Source organism: Papio anubis, chromosome X, assembly GCF_008728515.1.
Source record: "Papio anubis isolate 15944 chromosome X, Panubis1.0, whole genome shotgun sequence".
Taxonomy (NCBI): Eukaryota; Metazoa; Chordata; class Mammalia; order Primates; family Cercopithecidae; genus Papio; species Papio anubis.
Window position 1 is genome coordinate 92,816,025 of NC_044996.1, and position 19,354 is coordinate 92,835,378.

Here is a 19,354-nt window from a genome sequence, read left to right on the forward strand (position 1 = left end):
GCTTGATTAACAGATTAAAGATACATAGGCCTCCCTTATGCTTTTTCATCTGGTCTTAAAATTGGTATTTGGCATGCTTCTCTTAATAGGACCCAAGTGCTTGGCCAGTTACTTAGGAGGGAGGCATGGAAGGAAATAAACGTCAAGTTAAACTGTCTTAAACTGTTATTTTCCCATTTCATAGATACCCCTTTGGCCCTAGAGGGTACAAACACTGAAAAGGAGACAAGCCTGGAGGAAACAAAAATTGGGGAGATCCTGATCCAGGGCTTGACAGAAGATATGGTGACTGTTTTAATCCGGGCCTGTGTGAGCATGCTGGGAGTCCCTGTGGACCCAGATACTTTGCATGCCACCCTTCGTCTCTGCCTGAGGCTCACCCGGGACCACAAATATGCCATGATGTTTGCAGAACTGAAGAGTACCCGCATGATCTTGAATTTGACCCAGAGCTCAGGCTTCAATGGGTTTACTCCCCTGGTCACCCTTCTCTTAAGACACATCATTGAGGACCCCTGTACCCTTCGTCATACCATGGAAAAGGTGAGTGTGTTTTGTATCAGATTCTGGTTTAGCTTTACATCATACCTTTGTTCTCCTTGGTCTGAGAACAAATAGACTTCTGGTTCTTCTTACATGTCTATAGCTGGATATGTATACTGTATACTCCGCCCAACAGAATTTTCCAATTCTGTGCTTGGGAGGGATGATCCTATTGCTAGAAAGTCCTCTCCAGCAATCTGGATTTCTTTCTTTTTTTTTTTTTTAATCTAGGTTTCATTAACCAAGCCAAAAACTGTTAGTAAAGAACTGGGATACCTTCTCCTAAGTTCATACCTTCAAAATCATTCCTTTGTAGGAGTACCTCTCAGGTGTTCAGCCAAGAGCATATTCTCAAAACAGTGTATTTTGGAATATAAAAGTATAGTTAAAGCTTTTTGAATGTTTGTAATCTGCCAGGCACTGTGATAGACACTTAACAAATACCCATTGTGCGGATCAGAAAACAGGTTATTATATTTTGGGAAACTTATAAAGCAGTAGAAGAAATAGCAACATAATTATAAAAAATAAAAACATTTGTAAAGTTTAGACAACAGGGTGGGCGTGGTAGCTCACACCTCTAATCCCAGCACTTTGGGAGGCCGAGGCAGGTAGATCACCTGAGGTCAGAAGTTCAAGACTAGCTGGGTGTGGTGGCACGGCCTGTAATCCCAGCTACTTGGGAGGCGGAGGTTGCAGTGAGTCGAGATGGCACCACTGCTCTCCAACCTGGGTGACAGAGTGAGACTCTGTCTCAAAAAAAAAAGAAAGACAACAGTGGAGGGGTAAGGGGCAAATGTCCTACTAGTGAGGCTTTTCCTTCTCAGTACTTCTACAAAATCCTTTCTTCTACTGATTCTTTGTCATCAATAATGACTGTTACTAGACTTTGCTTCCATTTTCCTCTCTTAGGACATTGTTTCCCGCATTTATAAGTAGTGTTGCAATATGCATTTTTGTGCCTAACTTTGTTCATGTTTAAGATGGTTACTTAGGGATTTTTAGTAATTGGATCAAAAGGTATTACAAGTATTTTTTTAACTTGCTTGCCAGAAAAGTGGTATCAGTTTTTGTATATCTGAGTATACATTTTAGATTCTTCAGACAGTTCTTTACACAGCCTGCTTGATTTCACCTCACATGTGCCAAATCAAGAGAAAGAGAGCTGTTGAAGGTAGCTTGTACAGTGATCCACAGTCCAGGAGATAACCCAGCAGGGAAGGAACAACTGTATACAACTCAATTCTGATTTTAGAAACTTGAAATGCTTTCTATAAATAAATGTTTAAAAGTTACAAGTTCAAAGGGCTAGGAGAAAGTGTAAGTCCTCATTGGATGAGGGAAAACTTTTAAAGTTTTAAACTTTAGGTAAATTATAGTTGGGGTGTGGGGAACAAAGGAACATCAGTGACAGTCTTAATGTATCAAGATGGCAAAATGTAAACTCTTGATACTATTCATTACTAGTATGGGTGTGGAAAACCAGGCATACTCTTAACTTTTGGTAGGAGTGGAAATTGGTGTAGCCACATTAGAGGGCAATTTGATACTCTCGGTTTAAGATATCCTTTGACCTAGAAATTCTATGGCTAAGAATTTATCTGGTAACTAACATCAAGTATGCCAAGATGCATATGTAAGAGTGTTCACTGTGGAATTGCTTGTAATATCAAGAAACTAGAGGTCTAATGTCCAGCAGTAGGGGATTGGGTAAATTATGGCTCATCCTTTATATTGAAATTAAACTTTTCTATGTTTATTAAATGGAAATTATTTTATAATTACAGCCAGACAGGCAAGATACAGAGGTTATAATACACTAAAGGGCATGATTGATTTGGTTAAAAAAAAAAAAAGGCATTAAGATACCAAAAGATGTTTTTCATTGTGAGCATGTAGTTTGCGAAATTATAGATAATGGAAAATAATACAATTGAGTTATTTTCTTCATGCTTTCATGGATTTTCCATTATTAACAAGCAATTTTATGAGAAGAGCAAAAATGTAAGCCCTATGTTATCAAGGCAAACAATATATAGATAGTTCAGTATCTCCAGTGGCTATCATTATCTCAGACTGATGGTTGACTTTGAGACGTAAAGAAAATATTTAATTGTGTTCCAGTACACTAAGTGGATTACAGTGTTACATATTTTTGAACCATTCTGATTTAAAATTGTGACAGTTTGGAGAGGCTCAGGAGCTGACACTTTAATGTGGAAGTTATGTGGGATCTATAGTCTTGACACATCTCCCAGTTTCTGTAAAGATCACATGCAGTCTGGTCTAATACTTGACAGTTTTGAGACATGCTGCAACTTTTTTATAAGCCAGGTTTTTTGAATCAAGAAAAGATGGGACAGTACTTAAAAATGAAATATCATTCTCCCAAAAATCAAAAGCTTTTAGTCTTGGTAACTCTTCCTTGACTGCAGTTGTATTTTTAGAAAGTAGTGTTTAATCGGCGGTGTTTCTTTCTCTCTTTACTAGGTTGTTCGCTCAGCAGCTACAAGTGGAGCTGGTAGCACTACCTCTGGTGTTGTGTCTGGCAGCCTCGGCTCTCGGGAGATCAACTACATCCTTCGTGTCCTCGGGCCAGCCGCATGCCGCAATCCAGACATATTCACAGAAGTGGCCAACTGCTGTATCCGCATCGCCCTTCCTGCCCCTCGAGGCTCAGGAACTGGTAAGTTTCACTTGCTCCTGGCCTTTGAGATTAAGTTTGTGGCCTGGTATAAATCCAGAAATTTATCTATGAGGGGGTCTGTGACTTGAAGAGCCTCCTTAGGCAACTGTTAGGACATTTGCTAGCTAGTTGATCATTTGGGTCAATTCATTAGGTACTTCAGTAGCTTCTCTGGGCCTTGCCCTGTTGTAATCCCTGCCAGAGACACTGAGGACTCATTCATTCTAGTCCTTCCCTTCAAAGAGCTCATTTTAGTGGGGCAGTAGGCTTTACATATAGTTAATGGTTTATAAATCAAGTGATAATTGAGGATTAAATGGATGTACATCTCATGTAACACAGTGGGAAATAGACATCATCTGTGTATTCCTGTCAAGAAATATTTGACCTGTATTTAATTATGAGGAAACAATTAGAAAAATACAAATTGTGGGATGTTCTATATAAGACAACTGTCCTAGACTCTTCAAAAATATTAATGTTATGAAAGAAAAAAATACAGGATCATTTCTTCTAGAGAAAAGTAGTCTAGAGAGATAATCGCCACCAGCCTTGGTTGGGCTGTGGATGCAGATAAAGGAGATTTGGAGAAAACTGAGTGCTATGTATTAGGTAATATAATTGTATCTGTTAAATTTGGGGAGTATTATAATGGTATTGCAGTTTTGTAGAAAAATACCCTTGATCTCCTCTCTGCTGACTTTTTTGGTAATAAAAAAGAAACATATGTCCTTGATCTTAGGAGCTACATGTAGATGTATTCAGGAATAGTCACTTGGTAATTCTGGATGAAAAGTATATAGATGTTTATCATATTACACTATTTGAACTTTTCTGTAGGTTTGTTGGGTTTGTTTTGTTTTTTAATAAAAAGTTGGGAAGGGGACGAAATTATTTTGGAAGTTCTAGCTATGTGCCTGCCCCTGTGCTGGGCATTTCTCAATTATATCCTCATTTAATCCTCAAAATAAATTTGAAGAGTGAGAAAATTGAGGTTTGTTGAAGTAACAACTGGATTTCAAAACCAGTTTTCTCTAACACAAGCCTTTACTATTTGGTAGTGCTGTATTAAATCCTGTGGAATTTAAGGAAAGTAGAAACCAGGTTTTATAGTAGAGTACTTGAACATTAATTGAAAATGGTCTCCTATCTCAAGCTTGTATATTACACATGCCCCCTTCTGAGTCTTTATTAATAACCTAGTTTAGGTACTGGTTCATGATTGACTGGTTTTTCTCTCTCATTTTGGCTTAGCTTCAGATGATGAATTTGAGAATCTTAGAATTAAAGGCCCTAATGCTGTACAGCTGGTGAAGACCACCCCTTTGAAGCCCTCACCTCTGCCTGTCATCCCTGATACTATCAAGGAAGTGATCTATGATATGCTGAATGCTCTGGCTGCATACCATGCTCCAGAGGAAGGTATGTGGCTAGCCTACCTCAGGAGACTGGGCACTAGAGGATATGTTACTTTGCCTGGGTCATTTCAGCCAACTCATGGCTTAGTGAGCACTCACTATGTGCCCATACTCTGGGGCTCAGATGAATAAGATACCCATTGCATGTCTTTGAAGAAGCTAATAGTCATATAGTATGACATACCAGGGTGATGGTAAATCCTTAGGGTGAGGCACCTTACCTAGTGAGGGTGCATAGGTAAGAAAATTTGTTTGTGTACGTGATTTCTAAAATGAACCTTTAATGGATGAGGAGATTGCCCGAGTTCTGTTATATGAGAATACACACCATACAGGGGGAAGAGTGAACAAAGGTTTAAAAGGACGTATAGCGTTCTGTGAGAGGTTGAAAATAAGACACCAGGAAGTCTCTAATGTTTTCATACTCAAGCAAAACCTTTTTATTGTTGTTTTATTGTTTATTGAGCTGGAGACAATATTAGGAGGTGTGTCTGGGCTTCCTAACTGTTGAGACCACCACACCCATCCACCTTTATTCCTAGTTAAGGTGCATCTTACAAGCACTAGGAAAGTCATGATTGAATTGCTTGGAACATAGGATTTCATTATAGTAAGGTCCTTCTAGATTTTATTCAGGACATACTTATTTGATAGGTAACAACTGCCAAAAATTGATGAATACTGCCTTTAATAAGTAAAAGAAATCTGAGTCTTGACTTTGGTGCTTTTCATCTGTGCAGCACCCTGATCCATATAGAATTCCTTGGTTCTCCTACCACCCCAGAATCTTTACCCTATCTTATCACCTCCTCCCCGAAATAGTTTAGCTATATAGCTGTGGCAACCATTTATTGACCTACCACTGCATGAGCAATACTGCCAGCTGTGTTCACTTAAGGTTTGTAGTTACAGCTTAGGAAAGTGAGACTAAGTTAATTGCCTGTGATCACAAGACTAGTTTTTGTAATATTAGAGTGAGGCACTCTAACATTATCTATAATATCACCATGTAAACAGTCATAGGCACTTGATGTGAAATTGACCAAGACTACTAGATAGGTATTAACATTGTCCAATTGTAGAAGAGGTTTATTTTGTTTTTGATGGTTGTTACTGTTTTTCTAGCAGATAAATCTGATCCTAAACCTGGGGGTATGACCCAAGAGGTTGGCCAGCTCCTGCAAGACATGGGTGATGATGTATACCAGCAGTACCGGTCACTTACGCGTCAGAGCAGTGACTTTGATACGCAGTCAGGTTTTTCCATTAATGTAAGTCAATTCCAACAGCATTTTATCTTTCTTCTCATTTTTTAATGCCTGTGTATTGAAATGTCTCAGTATTTAGGGCTATCCCAGGGGAATTTCAAAAGTATTAATTTTGATGTATTTGTAAATTATCTGTTGACTACAAAGACAAAATTGGGGTGTCCCTGGAGATTTTTTTTTCCTCTCCTAGGATTAGAACTGTTTCCTTAATTTTTTTTCTTTTCCTTTTCCTTCCCCACCTCCCCCTGCAGTCTCCCAGTCACTGTATTTATAATAGCTTCCCACAGATTATAGTATAAAGGTGTAAGGTGGTTAAAAGGTTGGCCAAAGAGAATCTGTGGCATTCCAAGCCAGTACCCTGGGAAGGAGTTCTGCCATTTGCAGACGGGTGTTTTTGAAATTCATAATAGCTCAAGAGTTTTCTTCTTCTACAGAGTCAGGTCTTTGCTGCAGATGGTGCCTCCACTGAGACTTCCGCATCTGGGACCTCCCAAGGAGAGGGTAATGATTTGCTTTTCTCCCTCCTGTGTTCTTATTCCTTAGGAAAACAACTTGAAAAAACTATGGGTGTCCTGTGCAGGGGGGAGGAGAATACATACTTAATTATTAACATTGACTTGTCTAAGTGAACTTTCTCAGGTGAGCTCAGTGTTCTGTAAATAAAGAGTCTCTATATGATAAAGTTAAAGGAACTATAAGTTAACCAACCTAGTAATGGTTGCTATGGTAACATATTTTAGTTTTAACTTTTTAAATCACCCTATAGTTATTTTGGGGGCTTCTAAAAGCTGACTTATAGAGATTTTGTGCCAGTGATACTATTCTAGCTACATGCTTTACGTGGTGGATTCCCGCCTTCCAGCAGTGTTAACAGAGCCCGTTGACTACTCACCATGAACTAGAAAAATGTCACGTGGAAGTAAGTCTAATGAGACCCTTAAAGAGCTGCTTCTCCTTATATAGGAAAGGTCTTTGTGATCCAAATTAGGAGACATTTTGTTTAAAATCATACTAGTTCCTGGAGATAAATTTAAAAGGCTAATATTAGTGAAATATTGGTTAACTCATTTTACTGGGTGTACTGGCCATATGTAGTGTATAGTATGGATGATGGTGCTGATTCAAGAGAAGCATTGCCCACTATGTGGCAGACTATATTGGGCACCAAAATGGATCAGATTTATTCCCTGTACTTAAAGAACTTTGTCTAGTGACTGAGACCTGCAAGAGTTATAATGCAAGATAACTGCCAGAATGAAGGCATACTTGGATAAGGTATGATGGACATGTAAAGTATCTCACAATGTGTCTAGATGAGAAAGGAAAGCATTTATGGAGGAGGTCAGCATTTGAGCTGAACTAGATAAAAGTGTGCCAGGCAGACGTAAGGGAAGAAAGAAATAAGGGAGTAAGACGTGTTTGAAGAACTGTTAGTAGAGTATTTCTGGAGTATGTAAAAGGAGAGAAATGGAGGGAGATGCACAAATAGTTGGGCAAAGCATCCCTGTTGTACTGTAACCACGTACGTCTGAGACCTGAGTTATCCTGGTTCTCTGCTCTTCCACTGCAGTGTCACAAGAGCATTCAGTTTGTACAAGTAGCTTAAAGAGGAGGAGAAATAGCATTCTTTCCATCTAAGACTTGATTTTGCCAGTGTTCCAGTGTGGAATTGAACTGGTGTTTGACTTTTCTCAACAGCTTCAACTCCAGAGGAGTCTCGAGATGGGAAGAAAGATAAAGAAGGGGACCGGGCCTCTGAGGAAGGCAAACAGAAAGGCAAGGGCAGCAAACCTTTAATGCCTACCTCCACTATCCTTCGTCTTCTGGCAGAGTTGGTGAGGTCCTATGTTGGTATTGCTACCCTGATTGCCAACTACAGCTACACTGTGGGCCAGTCTGAACTGATCAAAGAGGTAATATTTCCAACTTCTACTTAAGATGTTATACTGTACTTCCATCATTTGGGTACCGCCTGTGTCAGACACTGCTGGGAAGCTGTGCATGCTAAGTGCTAACCCAAGTAATGAGTGAGAAGAGGCATCTTAAGACATGCAAGGCCCGGTGCGGTGGCTCACACCTGTAATCCCAGCACTTTGGGAGGCTGAAGCAGGCGGATCACCTGAGGTCAGGAGTTCGAGACCAGCCTGGCCAACATGGCAAAACCCCGTCTCTACTCAAAATACAAAAAAAAATTAGCCAGGCATGGTGGCGGGCGCCTGTAATTCCAACCATTCGGGAGGCTGAGGTAGGGGAATCACTTGAACCCAGGAGGCGCAGAGATTGCAGTGAGCCAAGGTTGCACCGTCGCACTCCTGCCTGGGTGACAAGAGTGAAACTCTGTGGCAAAAGAAACTTCAAAGAGCTAGGCCTTTTTTCATCAGGTTCACTGAGAGAGTTAATGAGATTTGTTCTTATTGAAAGTCCCTTGTTCTGCATTGTGGAGATTGAAGAGGGAAGACTGCAGTCAGAGAGACCAGTTAGGAATCTGATTGAGTAATCTAGTAATGTATGATCTTGGTGAAGTTGGAGGAAAATGAGTGAGTTGAAGAAACATTTTTAAGGTACAAATTGACAAGAAATGGGTTTGGAAGATGAAGAAGGAAAAACTCAAGGATGTTTCTTGATTTGTGGGGTTTTTTTTATTGCTTTTATGGGTTGGCATCTAACAAGAAAATAGAAGGCGAGGGGAAGGTTTGAAGAGAAAATGTGGAGTTTTGAGAGGTATCTGTGGGGCATCTAAGTAAAAGTGTCTAAAGGACAGTTGAATAAACCTTATAAATAAGAATGTAGGTGTTTATCTTCCAGATGTACTCACACATGTGCAAAGACACCAGATGTGGTAGCAGTATTGGTAATAAAAATATAGGAAAAGCCTAAATGTTCATTAGTAGAGCTGTGGAAAAGAATGAAGTGTCCTGATGCGGGATTATCCTCAGGTTAGATTTTTTTAAGTTGAGTGGGCCACTTTGAGAAACTATATCATGTTCCCACATATGTAAAATGGGTGCCCAGATATTTTTTCCCATAAGGGTGTCTTGTTTTGTGGATCACATTGTAATTTTATAGTTAGTAAGTGGCAAAAGGGTCTGAGAGTGAGTAGGGGCACTAGTGTTGCAGTCTTTGAAAGCAACTGCCATTTTTAAAGCTATTCTTACTTTAATCCAAGTTTAATATACATAGAAAAATACACAAATCTTTAAAATAGTCTATTTTTCCTAGGTAACCACTGGCCAAGTTAAATAAGGCATTACAAGCTCCCCAGAAGCTGCCCTCCTTGTTCTTTAGTGCATTTCCTCCCAACCATTTCACCTTCACTCAACCATTATCTTGAGTTCTAGTGCCATAACTTGGTTTTGTAGTTCATATAAATGGAGTTGCATAGAATGTACTTTTTTTTTTTTTTTTTGCCTGGATTCTTTTGCTTAACATACTCGCAAGATTCATTTTGCGGGCAGGTGAAGTTTATTTTCATCTGTATAAAATTCCACTGTGAAATGTACTATGTACCAAAACAAATACATCTTTTACCCATTCTACTGCTAATAAATATTTAGGTAACTTTCCCTTTGGAGCTATCACAAATAGTGCTGCTATGAGCATTCCTATGAATATGTCTAAGTTGGTGAACTACCCAATTTCTGTTGGGTAGTATATGCTTAAGAGTAAGAATTGCTGAGCTCTAGAGTATGATAGTTGTTCTGCTAATGCCAAAAGTTTTCCGGAGTTGCCAGGTCAGTTTATATTATTACCAGCAGCATATGGGAGATCAACAGTTGGTGTTTTTTCATTTTACCAATTTTAGTGGGTTTGTAGTGGTATTGTATTATAGTTAAAATTTGCATTTCCCTGTTGACCATTTTTTTCATGTCTTTATTGGCCATTTGTTTATTCTCTTTTGGGAAATGTCTGTTCAACTCTTTTATTCTGTTTTCTTATTGAGTTTTTTAATGTATTCTGGACATAAGTCCTATAAATACATAAATAGGATTCTTTTTTTTTTTTTTTTGAGACAGAGCCTTGCTCTGTTGCTCAGGCTGGACTGCAGTGGGGTGATCTTGGCTCACTGCAAGCTCTGCCTCCCGGGTTCACGCCATTCTCCTGCCTCAGCCTCCCAAGTAGCTGGGACTACAGGTGCGCACCACTGCACCCGGCTAATTTTTTGTATTTTTAGTTGAGACGGGGTTTCACTGTGTTAGCCAGGGTGGTCTCGATCTCCTGACCTCATGATCCGCCCGCCTCTGCCTCCCAAAGTGCTGGGATTACGGGCGTGAGACACCGCGCCCAGCCAGGCTTCCTTTTTTTTAAGAGAGTCTCACTTTGTCTCCCAGGCTAGAATGCACAATCATAGCTCACTGCAACGTTGAACTCCTAGGCTCAAGTGATCCTCCCACCTTAGCCTCTCAAGTAGCTGGGACCTATAGGTACATGCTACCACGCCCAGCTAATTTTATTTTTTGAGATCTTGCTATATTGCACGGGCTGGTCTCAAACTTCTGGCCTCAAGTCATCCTCCTGCCTCAGCCTCCCAAAGTGCTAGGATTACAGGCATGAGCCATCACACCTAGCCAGGCTTTATTCCAAAGCTTTAACTCATTTATGCCAGTTGTATTCATAATGTATAATAGCATTACTTGTGGATTAAGACATTTAATTACAAATTTATTAAGTATCTGCCTAATATGTGTCCAGTGACCTACCAGTACTGGGTACTGGTAAGTGCTTTATAAATACTTTGTTAATCCTCACCTCCACACTGCAAGGTTGTTGATACTGATCTCTTTAATAGAGGAGAGTAACTTGCCTGGGACCATACTACAGAGTAGCAGAGCTAAAATTGGAAGCTAGGGCTGTGATTCTAAAGCTAAGTCCTTTCTATGTGGTTATTCAGAAAACAGTTTTAACTTTGTATGTATTCACCACTGGGAAATTAATGGTTATTTCTAATTGTTTTGTTTTAACAAGGTCACTTTATTCAGTTTCCCAGACTTGAATTATTCAATGCATTTTCTTTATTGAGGTAAAAGTTACAAATCAAACATTTTAAAGTGTACTGTTGAGTGGCATTTAGTACATTCACAGTGTTGTGCAACTGTCACCTATCTAGTTCCAAAATATTCAGTGTATTTTCATCCAAAATTTGCTTGAATGACAACAGAATTTGTTTCTAAGATACGGAATTGTCTAGGCAGGAATTATAGTTAGAGAAAAAAGAAGAGTCTGACTTAATTTCCTTCCTCTATTGAGCCTTTTTCGTTATTTTAAATAACCTTGCATTAAATATTTTTGCATATTAGTTTCTGTGACTTTGCTGTCTCTTGCTCAGCTCTTACCAGCTTCTATTGTAGCACAGAGTCCTGGGCACATTGTGTCAGTAAATAATTTCAATTTAATTGAACACTGAAGGGTTTATACCACTTAATTAGGAATCAAGGTTTGAATCCTCAGCCCTTGACTAAATTCGTTTGTGCAAGCCACTTTTTTAGGAGGCTTCAGATTACTGCTTATCAGATGAGAAAATACTTACCTATTTATAGATTTGCTGTAAGTAGTTCTATTAAATAACACATGTAAAAATATTTTAAGATAGGTGCAATAGCACATACCTGTAGTCTCAGCTACTTGGGAGGCTGAGGTGTGAGAACAAACGCCCAGGAGTTTGAGGCTGTGGTGTGAGATGATCATGCCTATGAATAGCCACTGTACTCTGGCCTGGGCAATCTAGTGAGACCTCATCTCCTTAAAAACATTTTAATAAAAATAAAGTTTTTAAAAAATGGTTTTAAAAATACATGACATCTACATAACAGTGTATAAGCTGTGTAGTGGGAAATGGGTGGTGTTTGGAAGTTTTCTGAAATCTGGATTTGCTCCTTACTTGCTTGTATCTTTGAGCCTTGGCTTCTTCATCTATAAAGTGGACATCATAATTACTCATTGGGTGACTTAAGGAAATACTATATGTGTGTGTATCTTTGGTCCTGTGCAAATGATATGGCATAATTGTGCTTGTAAGTAAATGTCATGATTCATGACTTTTCAGGACTGCAGTGTGCTAGCTTTTGTCCTGGACCACCTGCTCCCACATACCCAGAATGCAGAAGACAAGGACACCCCTGCCCTGGCCCGCCTGTTCCTCGCAAGCCTGGCTGCAGCAGGGAGTGGCACAGATGCCCAGGTGGCCCTAGTGAATGAAGTAAAAGCAGCCCTGGGACGGGCACTGGCTATGGCTGAGAGTACAGAGAAGCATGCCAGGTAAGATTCGTACCTGATCCAGGGCTAATAGCCAAGAACATCCCCTTACTCTTTTCTTAGTCCATGGGTGGTTTTGCATTTGAACAAAACTTCTTGTCATACTGGCATCATACACTCTGGTCCGCTCAAATAGTTCTGGTGCTTGAAAATACCCAGAGCACTGATTACCATTAGAGTAAGTGGGTAAACATAGAGAAAACAAAGGGAAATGTTAAGTGTATTTTTTTTTTTTTTTTTTTTTTTTGAGACGGAGGCTCGCTCTGGGCCCCCGGGGGGGGGGGGGGGGCCGGTGTCCAGCCTCCTGCAAGTTCCGCCTCCCGGGTTCCCGCCATTCTCCTGCCTCAGCCTCCCGAGTAGCTGGGACTACAGGCGCCCGCCACCTCGCCCGGCTAGTTTTTTGTATTTTTTAGTAGAGACGGGGTTTCACCGTGTTAGCCAGGATGGTCTCGATCTCCTGACCTCGTGATCCGCCCGTCTCGGCCTCCCAAAGTGCTGGGATTACAGGCTTGAGCCACCGCGCCCGGCCTAAGTGTATTTTTAGGGTCTTCAAGGAAGTTGAGCAGGTTATTTGATCTTATATTTTAAATTTTATTTAAAATGGGGGCTGAGCGCGGTAGCTCATGTCTGTAATCCCAGCACTTTGGGAGGCCGAGGCTGGTGGATTGCTTGAGCCCAGGAGTAGGAGTTGAAGACCAGCCTGGGCAACATGGCGAAACCCCATCTCTACAAAAAATTAGCTGGGCATAGTGGCACCTGCCCGTAGTCCCAGCTACTTGGGAGGCTGAGGTGGAAGTGTCACTTCAGCCCAGGAGTCGGAGGTTGCAGTGAGCCAAGATTTCACCACTGTACTCCACCCTGGGCTACAGAGTGAGACCCTGTCTAAAAAAGAGAAAATGAATGCTATCACCTAGGGAGTGTGTTTTCACCTGTTTGTTTAGATATTATTTCCAGAAGGAAGCACAGAAGTTACAGGAGGGTTATCTGAGGCTATTTTGTAAAGACTTGGCCTGAGAAATGGCTGTATTCATATGATAGAGATGTCAAACTTCTCTCCCAGGCTTCAGGCAGTAATGTGTATCATCAGTACTATCATGGAGTCCTGCCCCTCCACCTCCAGCTTCTACAGCAGTGCCACAGCGAAGACCCAGCACAATGGCATGAACAACATCATTCGGCTCTTCCTGAAGAAGGGACTGGTTAATGACCTGGCTAGAGTACCTCACAGCTTAGATTTGTCCAGGTAAAATCATGCCCCAGCCCCAGGCTTTCCTTCTCTTCAGCCTCACTATGTGAAGGATGTGGAGGTAGCTGGTGTGGTGCGAAAACTTTGGGTACAAGTGGGAGACCCGAGTCTTTCTTATTGTGGCTTTTAGCACCTGTCTTTCTTAAAGCCTTGATTCTTACTTGCTATAAACTCAAGAGTTGAACTATTAGTGATTTTTTTTTCAAGTTTCCCCCATTTTAATTAAAAATAACCACTTATTAGATTATATGTATATTATAAGAAATACAGATGAGTAAAAATAAGAAGTATTCCTACCACCCAGATACCATAATGACCTTATTGGTTTATTATTCAGTATTTTTCTTTGCATGCATAAATAATGTATTTTGTACTAAAATGATATTATATGATACATGCTATTGTGTTGGGGGAAATTTGGGGCATTTTCGTTTTTATTTTCAGTTACCGATCACTTCCTTGCTATGAAAATAAATTTCATCCTACCTAATGCCCAAATCCATAATTAAGCATTTTTCTCCAAACCAGAATCCAATTAAGGACTTGTTTTACATCTGGCTATGTCTTCTGAATCTCTCTTATTCTAATACAAATTTTTTAAAAAATTATTTCAATCATTATTTTGTTTTTGTTTTTCATGATTCTAGCTTGTTGAAGCGACCATGTTTTTGCCTTCTAAATTTGGTGCAGTTGCTTCCTTGCAGTGTAGTTAAACTTGATCCTTTACTTCCTGTTATTTTCTGTAAACTTCTAGTTAGATCTAGAGGCTTTAGAGGCTTATTGAAGCAGTTTAAACATTTTGGGCTGAAATGTGTAGCCTAGGTAATGTATAGCTCATATTGTATTGTGGGAGACACATCTCCCATGGTAATTCCACTTTTTATTCTTAATAGAAAGTCATCTCTGTTGTTATTTTGGCACTTTACAGATGTCTGCACTGTCAATCATATACCTAAATAATAGCCTTGACATCAGTTGATAATTCTTGCCTGGGTCAATTATTTGAGGCTTATGAATAACAGCTTTCTAATTTCTCATTTCGAATACATTATTAACTGGCATTTTTCTGTGTTAGCCCCAAAGGGAATGTCTGGTTGTGCTAAAATACAAGTTCTATTAGGCAGTATAAAAACTTAATTTCTTAATTTTTTTCTATTTACATTTGAGATTCAAATGTAGGTTTTTTCCTGGCTTTCTGTTTTTTAAGTCTATTATGGACTCAACTTTTCATTGTTTTTTTTGTTTTGTTTTGTTTTTAAACTGGTGATTGAATTTATTTGGATCATTGCAGTCACTTTTTCATGCTCAAATTATTATACCTTTGACATATATGACCCCTTCAAGATGACTAAATTGTCGTTTTGCTACAAACGTATCAATTTTTTGAAACATTTATAAATCTCAAACTCACAGTACTGTAATGAACACCGTGTGTCTACCTAGATTAACCACTGCTGAACATTTTGCTTTATTTCTTCCCTTTCTGTCCTTTCAGGAGCTGAATCATTTGAAATTAGTTGCAAACAGTATAAATCTTTACCTCTGAGTACTTGATCATCTGTCTCCTAAGAACAGACATTTCCTTGTATGGCTACAGTTCCATTGTCATATCCAAGAAATTTACCAATAGTATAATAATACTAAATTTATATAATTTTATATTGACATACTTCCAGTTATTTCAATTATGTCTTTGTCCTCTGGGGGAGAGTGTTTTGACCCAGGCTTCAGTGAGTTATCACATGTTGCATTTGGTTGTCACATTTTTCTTTTTTATGACATTTTCCTGTTTTGATGAATCCAAGCTTGATGTCTTAGAACATCTCACAGTCTACATTGGTGTAATTGCTCCCTTAATGGTTAGGGTCAGGTTAAACACTTTTGGCAAAAATACTACATGGGTTATATTTGCCCTTCTCACATCACTTCAGGAGACAGGTAAATACTACTTGGTCCCATTACTTGTGATGCCTAATTTGATCACAGCTGAGGCTGTTGGACACTTGAACCTAGGAGTTCGAGGCTAACCTGGGCAACATAGTGGGACCCTGTCTCTGCAAAAAATACAATAATTAGCTGGGCATGTATGCCTGTAGTCCCAGCTACTTGGGAGGCTAAGGTGGGAGGGTGGTTTCTATTAGATTTCCACTTTGCAATGAATAATTCCATTACTATCATTATTCTTTTTGATACTCACTGGGCCTGTGGTAATGATCCCATTAATTTTTTCTCCCCATTTTTGTTGTTGTTTTTCCTCTTAATAGAAACGGTGTCACTACGTTGCTCAGGCTAGGCTCAAGCAATCCTCCCATCTCAGCCTCCCACAGTGCTGGGATTACAGGTGTGAGCCATCACACCCAGCTGTCCCATTAATTTTTGAAAGCTTTTTGGCACAATATACCTTCCTTGCCCTATTCCTGGGATCACTTGTTCTGATGAGTCTTGGTTACTTTTAGTGTGATATGGTATCAGAGACTGCTATCTTGGTACTAGTGGGTATACACACATACACACACACACACATATATACATACATAGGCTCACACATAGATGCACACATAAAGCAGATAAAAGCAGAGCTGCTCTTGTTTTAGTGGGCACCTAGTTGGTCTCACACACCTTATTACACTTAGAAATCACACCACACCTTCAACTGCAGCCCGTTGTACTTTTATTTAACTCTAGGAAGCCCTACAGAGTGTAATTTGAAAATCACAGAACTTCCAGCTGTTATCAGCTGGGCGAGGAGGGCAGGTTGCCTGAGCTCATGAGTTTGAGACCAGCATGAGCAACATGGCGAAACCCCATCTCTACAAAAAAATAGAAAAATTAGATGGTCATGGTGGCTCACGCCTGTAGTCCAGCAACTTGGGAACCTGAGGTGGGAGGATCACTTGAGCCTGGGAGGTGGAGGTTGCAGTGAGCCGAGATCATGCCACTGCACTCCAGCCTGGGTGACACAGTGAGACCCTGTCTCCAAAATAAAAGAAAGAAAGAACTTTTATCATGTTCCTTCCTTTGAGCTCTTAGGGTTTGGGGACTAAATGCTGATAGTTAAAAAAAAAAAAAAAAAAAATCCTGAATACGTCTGAGAAGTGCCTTGCTTGCATGTGGTCATCCAGAATACATTCTGACTTCCAGTCAAGAATTTTTTACTTATGTGCTTTCCATGGCCCCATGAAATATGGCATTGATTTAACTCTTGCTTTTAGGGTGGGTCCCTTAAAGACATTTAAGTCAGATTTTTTTTTCCTAAACAAAAGTAGAATGTTAGCTGTATGACCTTATGCCCCTTTTCTCTTAGTAGATTCCATTGTAAGAAGCTTAGTGTCACTTAGAAGATAGATACCTAGTATTTCTGTGCTCAGTCCATCTCTTTACCTTCCCTTATCTCAGTCCCAACATGGCCAACACAGTCAATGCTGCTCTGAAGCCTTTGGAAACACTTTCCCGGATTGTGAACCAGCCCAGTAGCCTTTTTGGCAGTAAGAGTGCTTCTAGCAAGAACAAGTCTGAGCAGGATGCCCAAGGAGCCTCTCAAGATTCCAATAGCAACCAGCAGGACCCAGGTAGGGAATCAGAGCCAATGGACTGGAGAGCTGGAGGGGTGGGAGTAGTTGTTTCATGGGCCTGGGATCACAAAACTGTTCTGGCTTGGTGGTGTTTCCCTGGGAACTTGCTGGCCTTCCAGAGATCTGTCATAGTGGCGTGGGAATCTGCCCCACAAAGAATTCCTTCAAAATGCAGCCTTGTTTGGCTATCCTCACACGTAGCCTTGTCTTTTCCTTTGTCACCCATTCGTTTATTCTCTGAGAACTTGTAAACTTGCCCAAGGAAGGGACCTTATTGTCTTTGCGCTTGCCTCGTGGTGCCCAGCACATAGGCACTCTTTGATTATTTTGCTGGTTGGTTGATTGTTTCAGGCGAGCCTGGGGAAGCAGAAGTGCAGGAGGAGGATCATGATGTCACTCAGACAGAGGTGGCAGATGGGGATATCATGGATGGGGAGGCTGAAACCGACTCAGTGGTGATTGCTGGGCAGCCTGAGGTGCTCAGTTCACAAGAGATGCAGGTAGGGAGGCAGATCACCCAGCATTTCCCTGTTGCGGCGCTGAATCAAACCCTTGCCAGGTGGTGTGGGTGGGTGAGTACTTTAGATCCTTGCCTCAATGCTGGCTGCTTTGCAGAGGAGCATGGGTGGTGATATGCTTAGTAGATGCTCAGTAAATGTGTTTGTATTGTATTAAAAGAGGGGTGGGGGCAGGGTCAGGATGCCATGTACTATGAAATGATGAAGATCCCAACCAGAAAACAGGCACAGGTGAAATGTTGAAGTAGAAAGCTGGCCTGAGACCGTTGGGCCCAGGGTCTTTGATTTACTTTGGCTCTGGTTATTAATGGAAGCTCCTTAACACCACCTTCTACCTATAGCACCAGCTCTTGCTGGAGCATTAAAACAGCAGTCTTCTAAAGACCCTAAAGGAAAGCATTGTACTTTCTGGAGCTGGTAGCATTGGGTAAGAAATTGGGCCTGTGGTCCTAAGCTGCTGGCTTTAAAGAGATCTATTATGTCTTCCTGGACAGTATAAAGACAACCCAGTATCAGATAACTGGGATGGACCCATTTGAAGGACAGTCTGATTGTGGATTGGCAGCACGTGGTAGTTTCTGTGCTAATTAGCACCGAATGTGTGGTTTCATGTAACATCCTCTGTCACATGTTATCCTAGAAATGTATGCTCCTTTGCTGGCCTTTTTTAGGGTTTCAGTGCTAGCACAATGATAGACTTGTGTGCATCCATATATATGTTCTATTTCTCTCCAGGTTGAGAATGAGCTGGAGGACCTGATAGATGAGTTGCTTGAGAGGGATGGCGGATCTGGGAACAGTACAATTATAGGTGAGAGCCCCAGAACTGAGTATAGCCTCTTCCTTTGCCTCAGTCTCTCTTGGGAGGACCCTTTTTCTCATCATCTGCTTGCTCAGCTCTGCCTAAGGGCTCATAGCCAACCTAGATCGCTGCTTGTCTTGATGTTGACGGTCTTACAGATGAGAAATTCACAAGACATCTACAGGCCTGTGGCAGTCTGAAGTGTTGCCTGTGTGGGGGAGGTGGTGGGAGTGGCCATTGATACAGATGTTACATCAAGCACATCAAAAGAGTGTTTATTCATGGAGGCCTAGAGGAGGCTGTAGGGTGAGAAAGCGCTTCCTTTCAGTTCTTCAATGAAGTCCAGGGGCTTTCTGCCCCTGAGTCTCAGTAGTGTAAAAAGAATGATCATTCCCTGAGGGTGGCCCTTTATAAATCTCAGAGGGAAAATGGCAAAGGTACCCTACTGTCACCTGGCTCTGAGGGTGTATGTGTTACTTGTTTTTACTTTGTTGATCAAGGAAATCAAAGGATAAATGGAAGTAGACATGTATTCTTAAGTGTTACAAAGCTTTTTCACACCCAGTATCCTCTGTGGTTTCACAATTAGTGGGATTGGCAGGGCAGATGTAATCATCCCGTTTTACAGATGAGGAAACTGAGACTCTGACAGGTAAAGTGACTGGCCAAGCTCACCTAGCTGTCTGACAGCAGACAATCCAGGTCTTATCCCTCATCCAAAAAAAATGGATATCTGCTAGGTGTACATAGCTACTTTAGACGCACCCAGTCTGGAAAGGGAAGTCCTCTGTTGTTCAGTGAAGGCTCTGCTCTGTAACCTTCAGTGAGCAGAAGTGGAGAGGATGAATCACAAGAGGACGTGCTGATGGATGAAGCTCCTTCCAACCTCAGCCAAGCTTCCACCTTGCAGGCCAACCGAGAAGGTGAGAGTGCCGAGGCCAGAAAGGCCTCCCTTCTTGCCCTGCACGTCTGACAGACACTACACTAGGGTTTTCCTGGAGGCAGCTGCCCACATGTGCAGAATAAGGAAGCATCTGTCTGCATGCGCTGAC

General features: G+C 40.9%; 1 protein-coding gene across 25 annotated transcripts in view; it reads left to right on the forward strand.

The window, feature by feature from the left end:
• The window catches only part of HUWE1 (HECT, UBA and WWE domain containing E3 ubiquitin protein ligase 1), a 154,070-nt gene that overhangs the window by 104,965 nt on the left and 29,751 nt on the right, over positions 1–19,354 (forward strand). For 21 of the 25 annotated variants that reach the window (XR_004180755.1, XR_004180758.1, XR_004180757.1 and 18 more), the window contains 12 exons: positions 185–543; positions 3,034–3,229; positions 4,484–4,651; positions 5,773–5,918; positions 6,350–6,416; positions 7,614–7,828; positions 11,956–12,167; positions 13,225–13,407; positions 16,807–16,979; positions 17,334–17,482; positions 18,236–18,311; positions 19,127–19,225. Coding sequence is in view for 22 of the 25 variants with exons in the window: in XM_031660829.1 (XP_031516689.1) it covers positions 185–543; positions 3,034–3,229; positions 4,484–4,651; positions 5,773–5,918; positions 6,350–6,416; positions 7,614–7,828; positions 11,956–12,167; positions 13,225–13,407; positions 16,807–16,979; positions 17,334–17,482; positions 18,236–18,311; positions 19,127–19,225 (2,043 nt within the window). In the remaining 3 variants the exon portion in view is untranslated. The remainder of the gene's footprint in view (positions 1–184; positions 544–3,033; positions 3,230–4,483; positions 4,652–5,772; positions 5,919–6,349; positions 6,417–7,613; positions 7,829–11,955; positions 12,168–13,224; positions 13,408–16,806; positions 16,980–17,333; positions 17,483–18,235; positions 18,312–19,126; positions 19,226–19,354) is intronic. The other 4 variants (XM_031660841.1, XM_031660836.1, XM_031660842.1 and 1 more) reach the window with 2 other exon arrangements.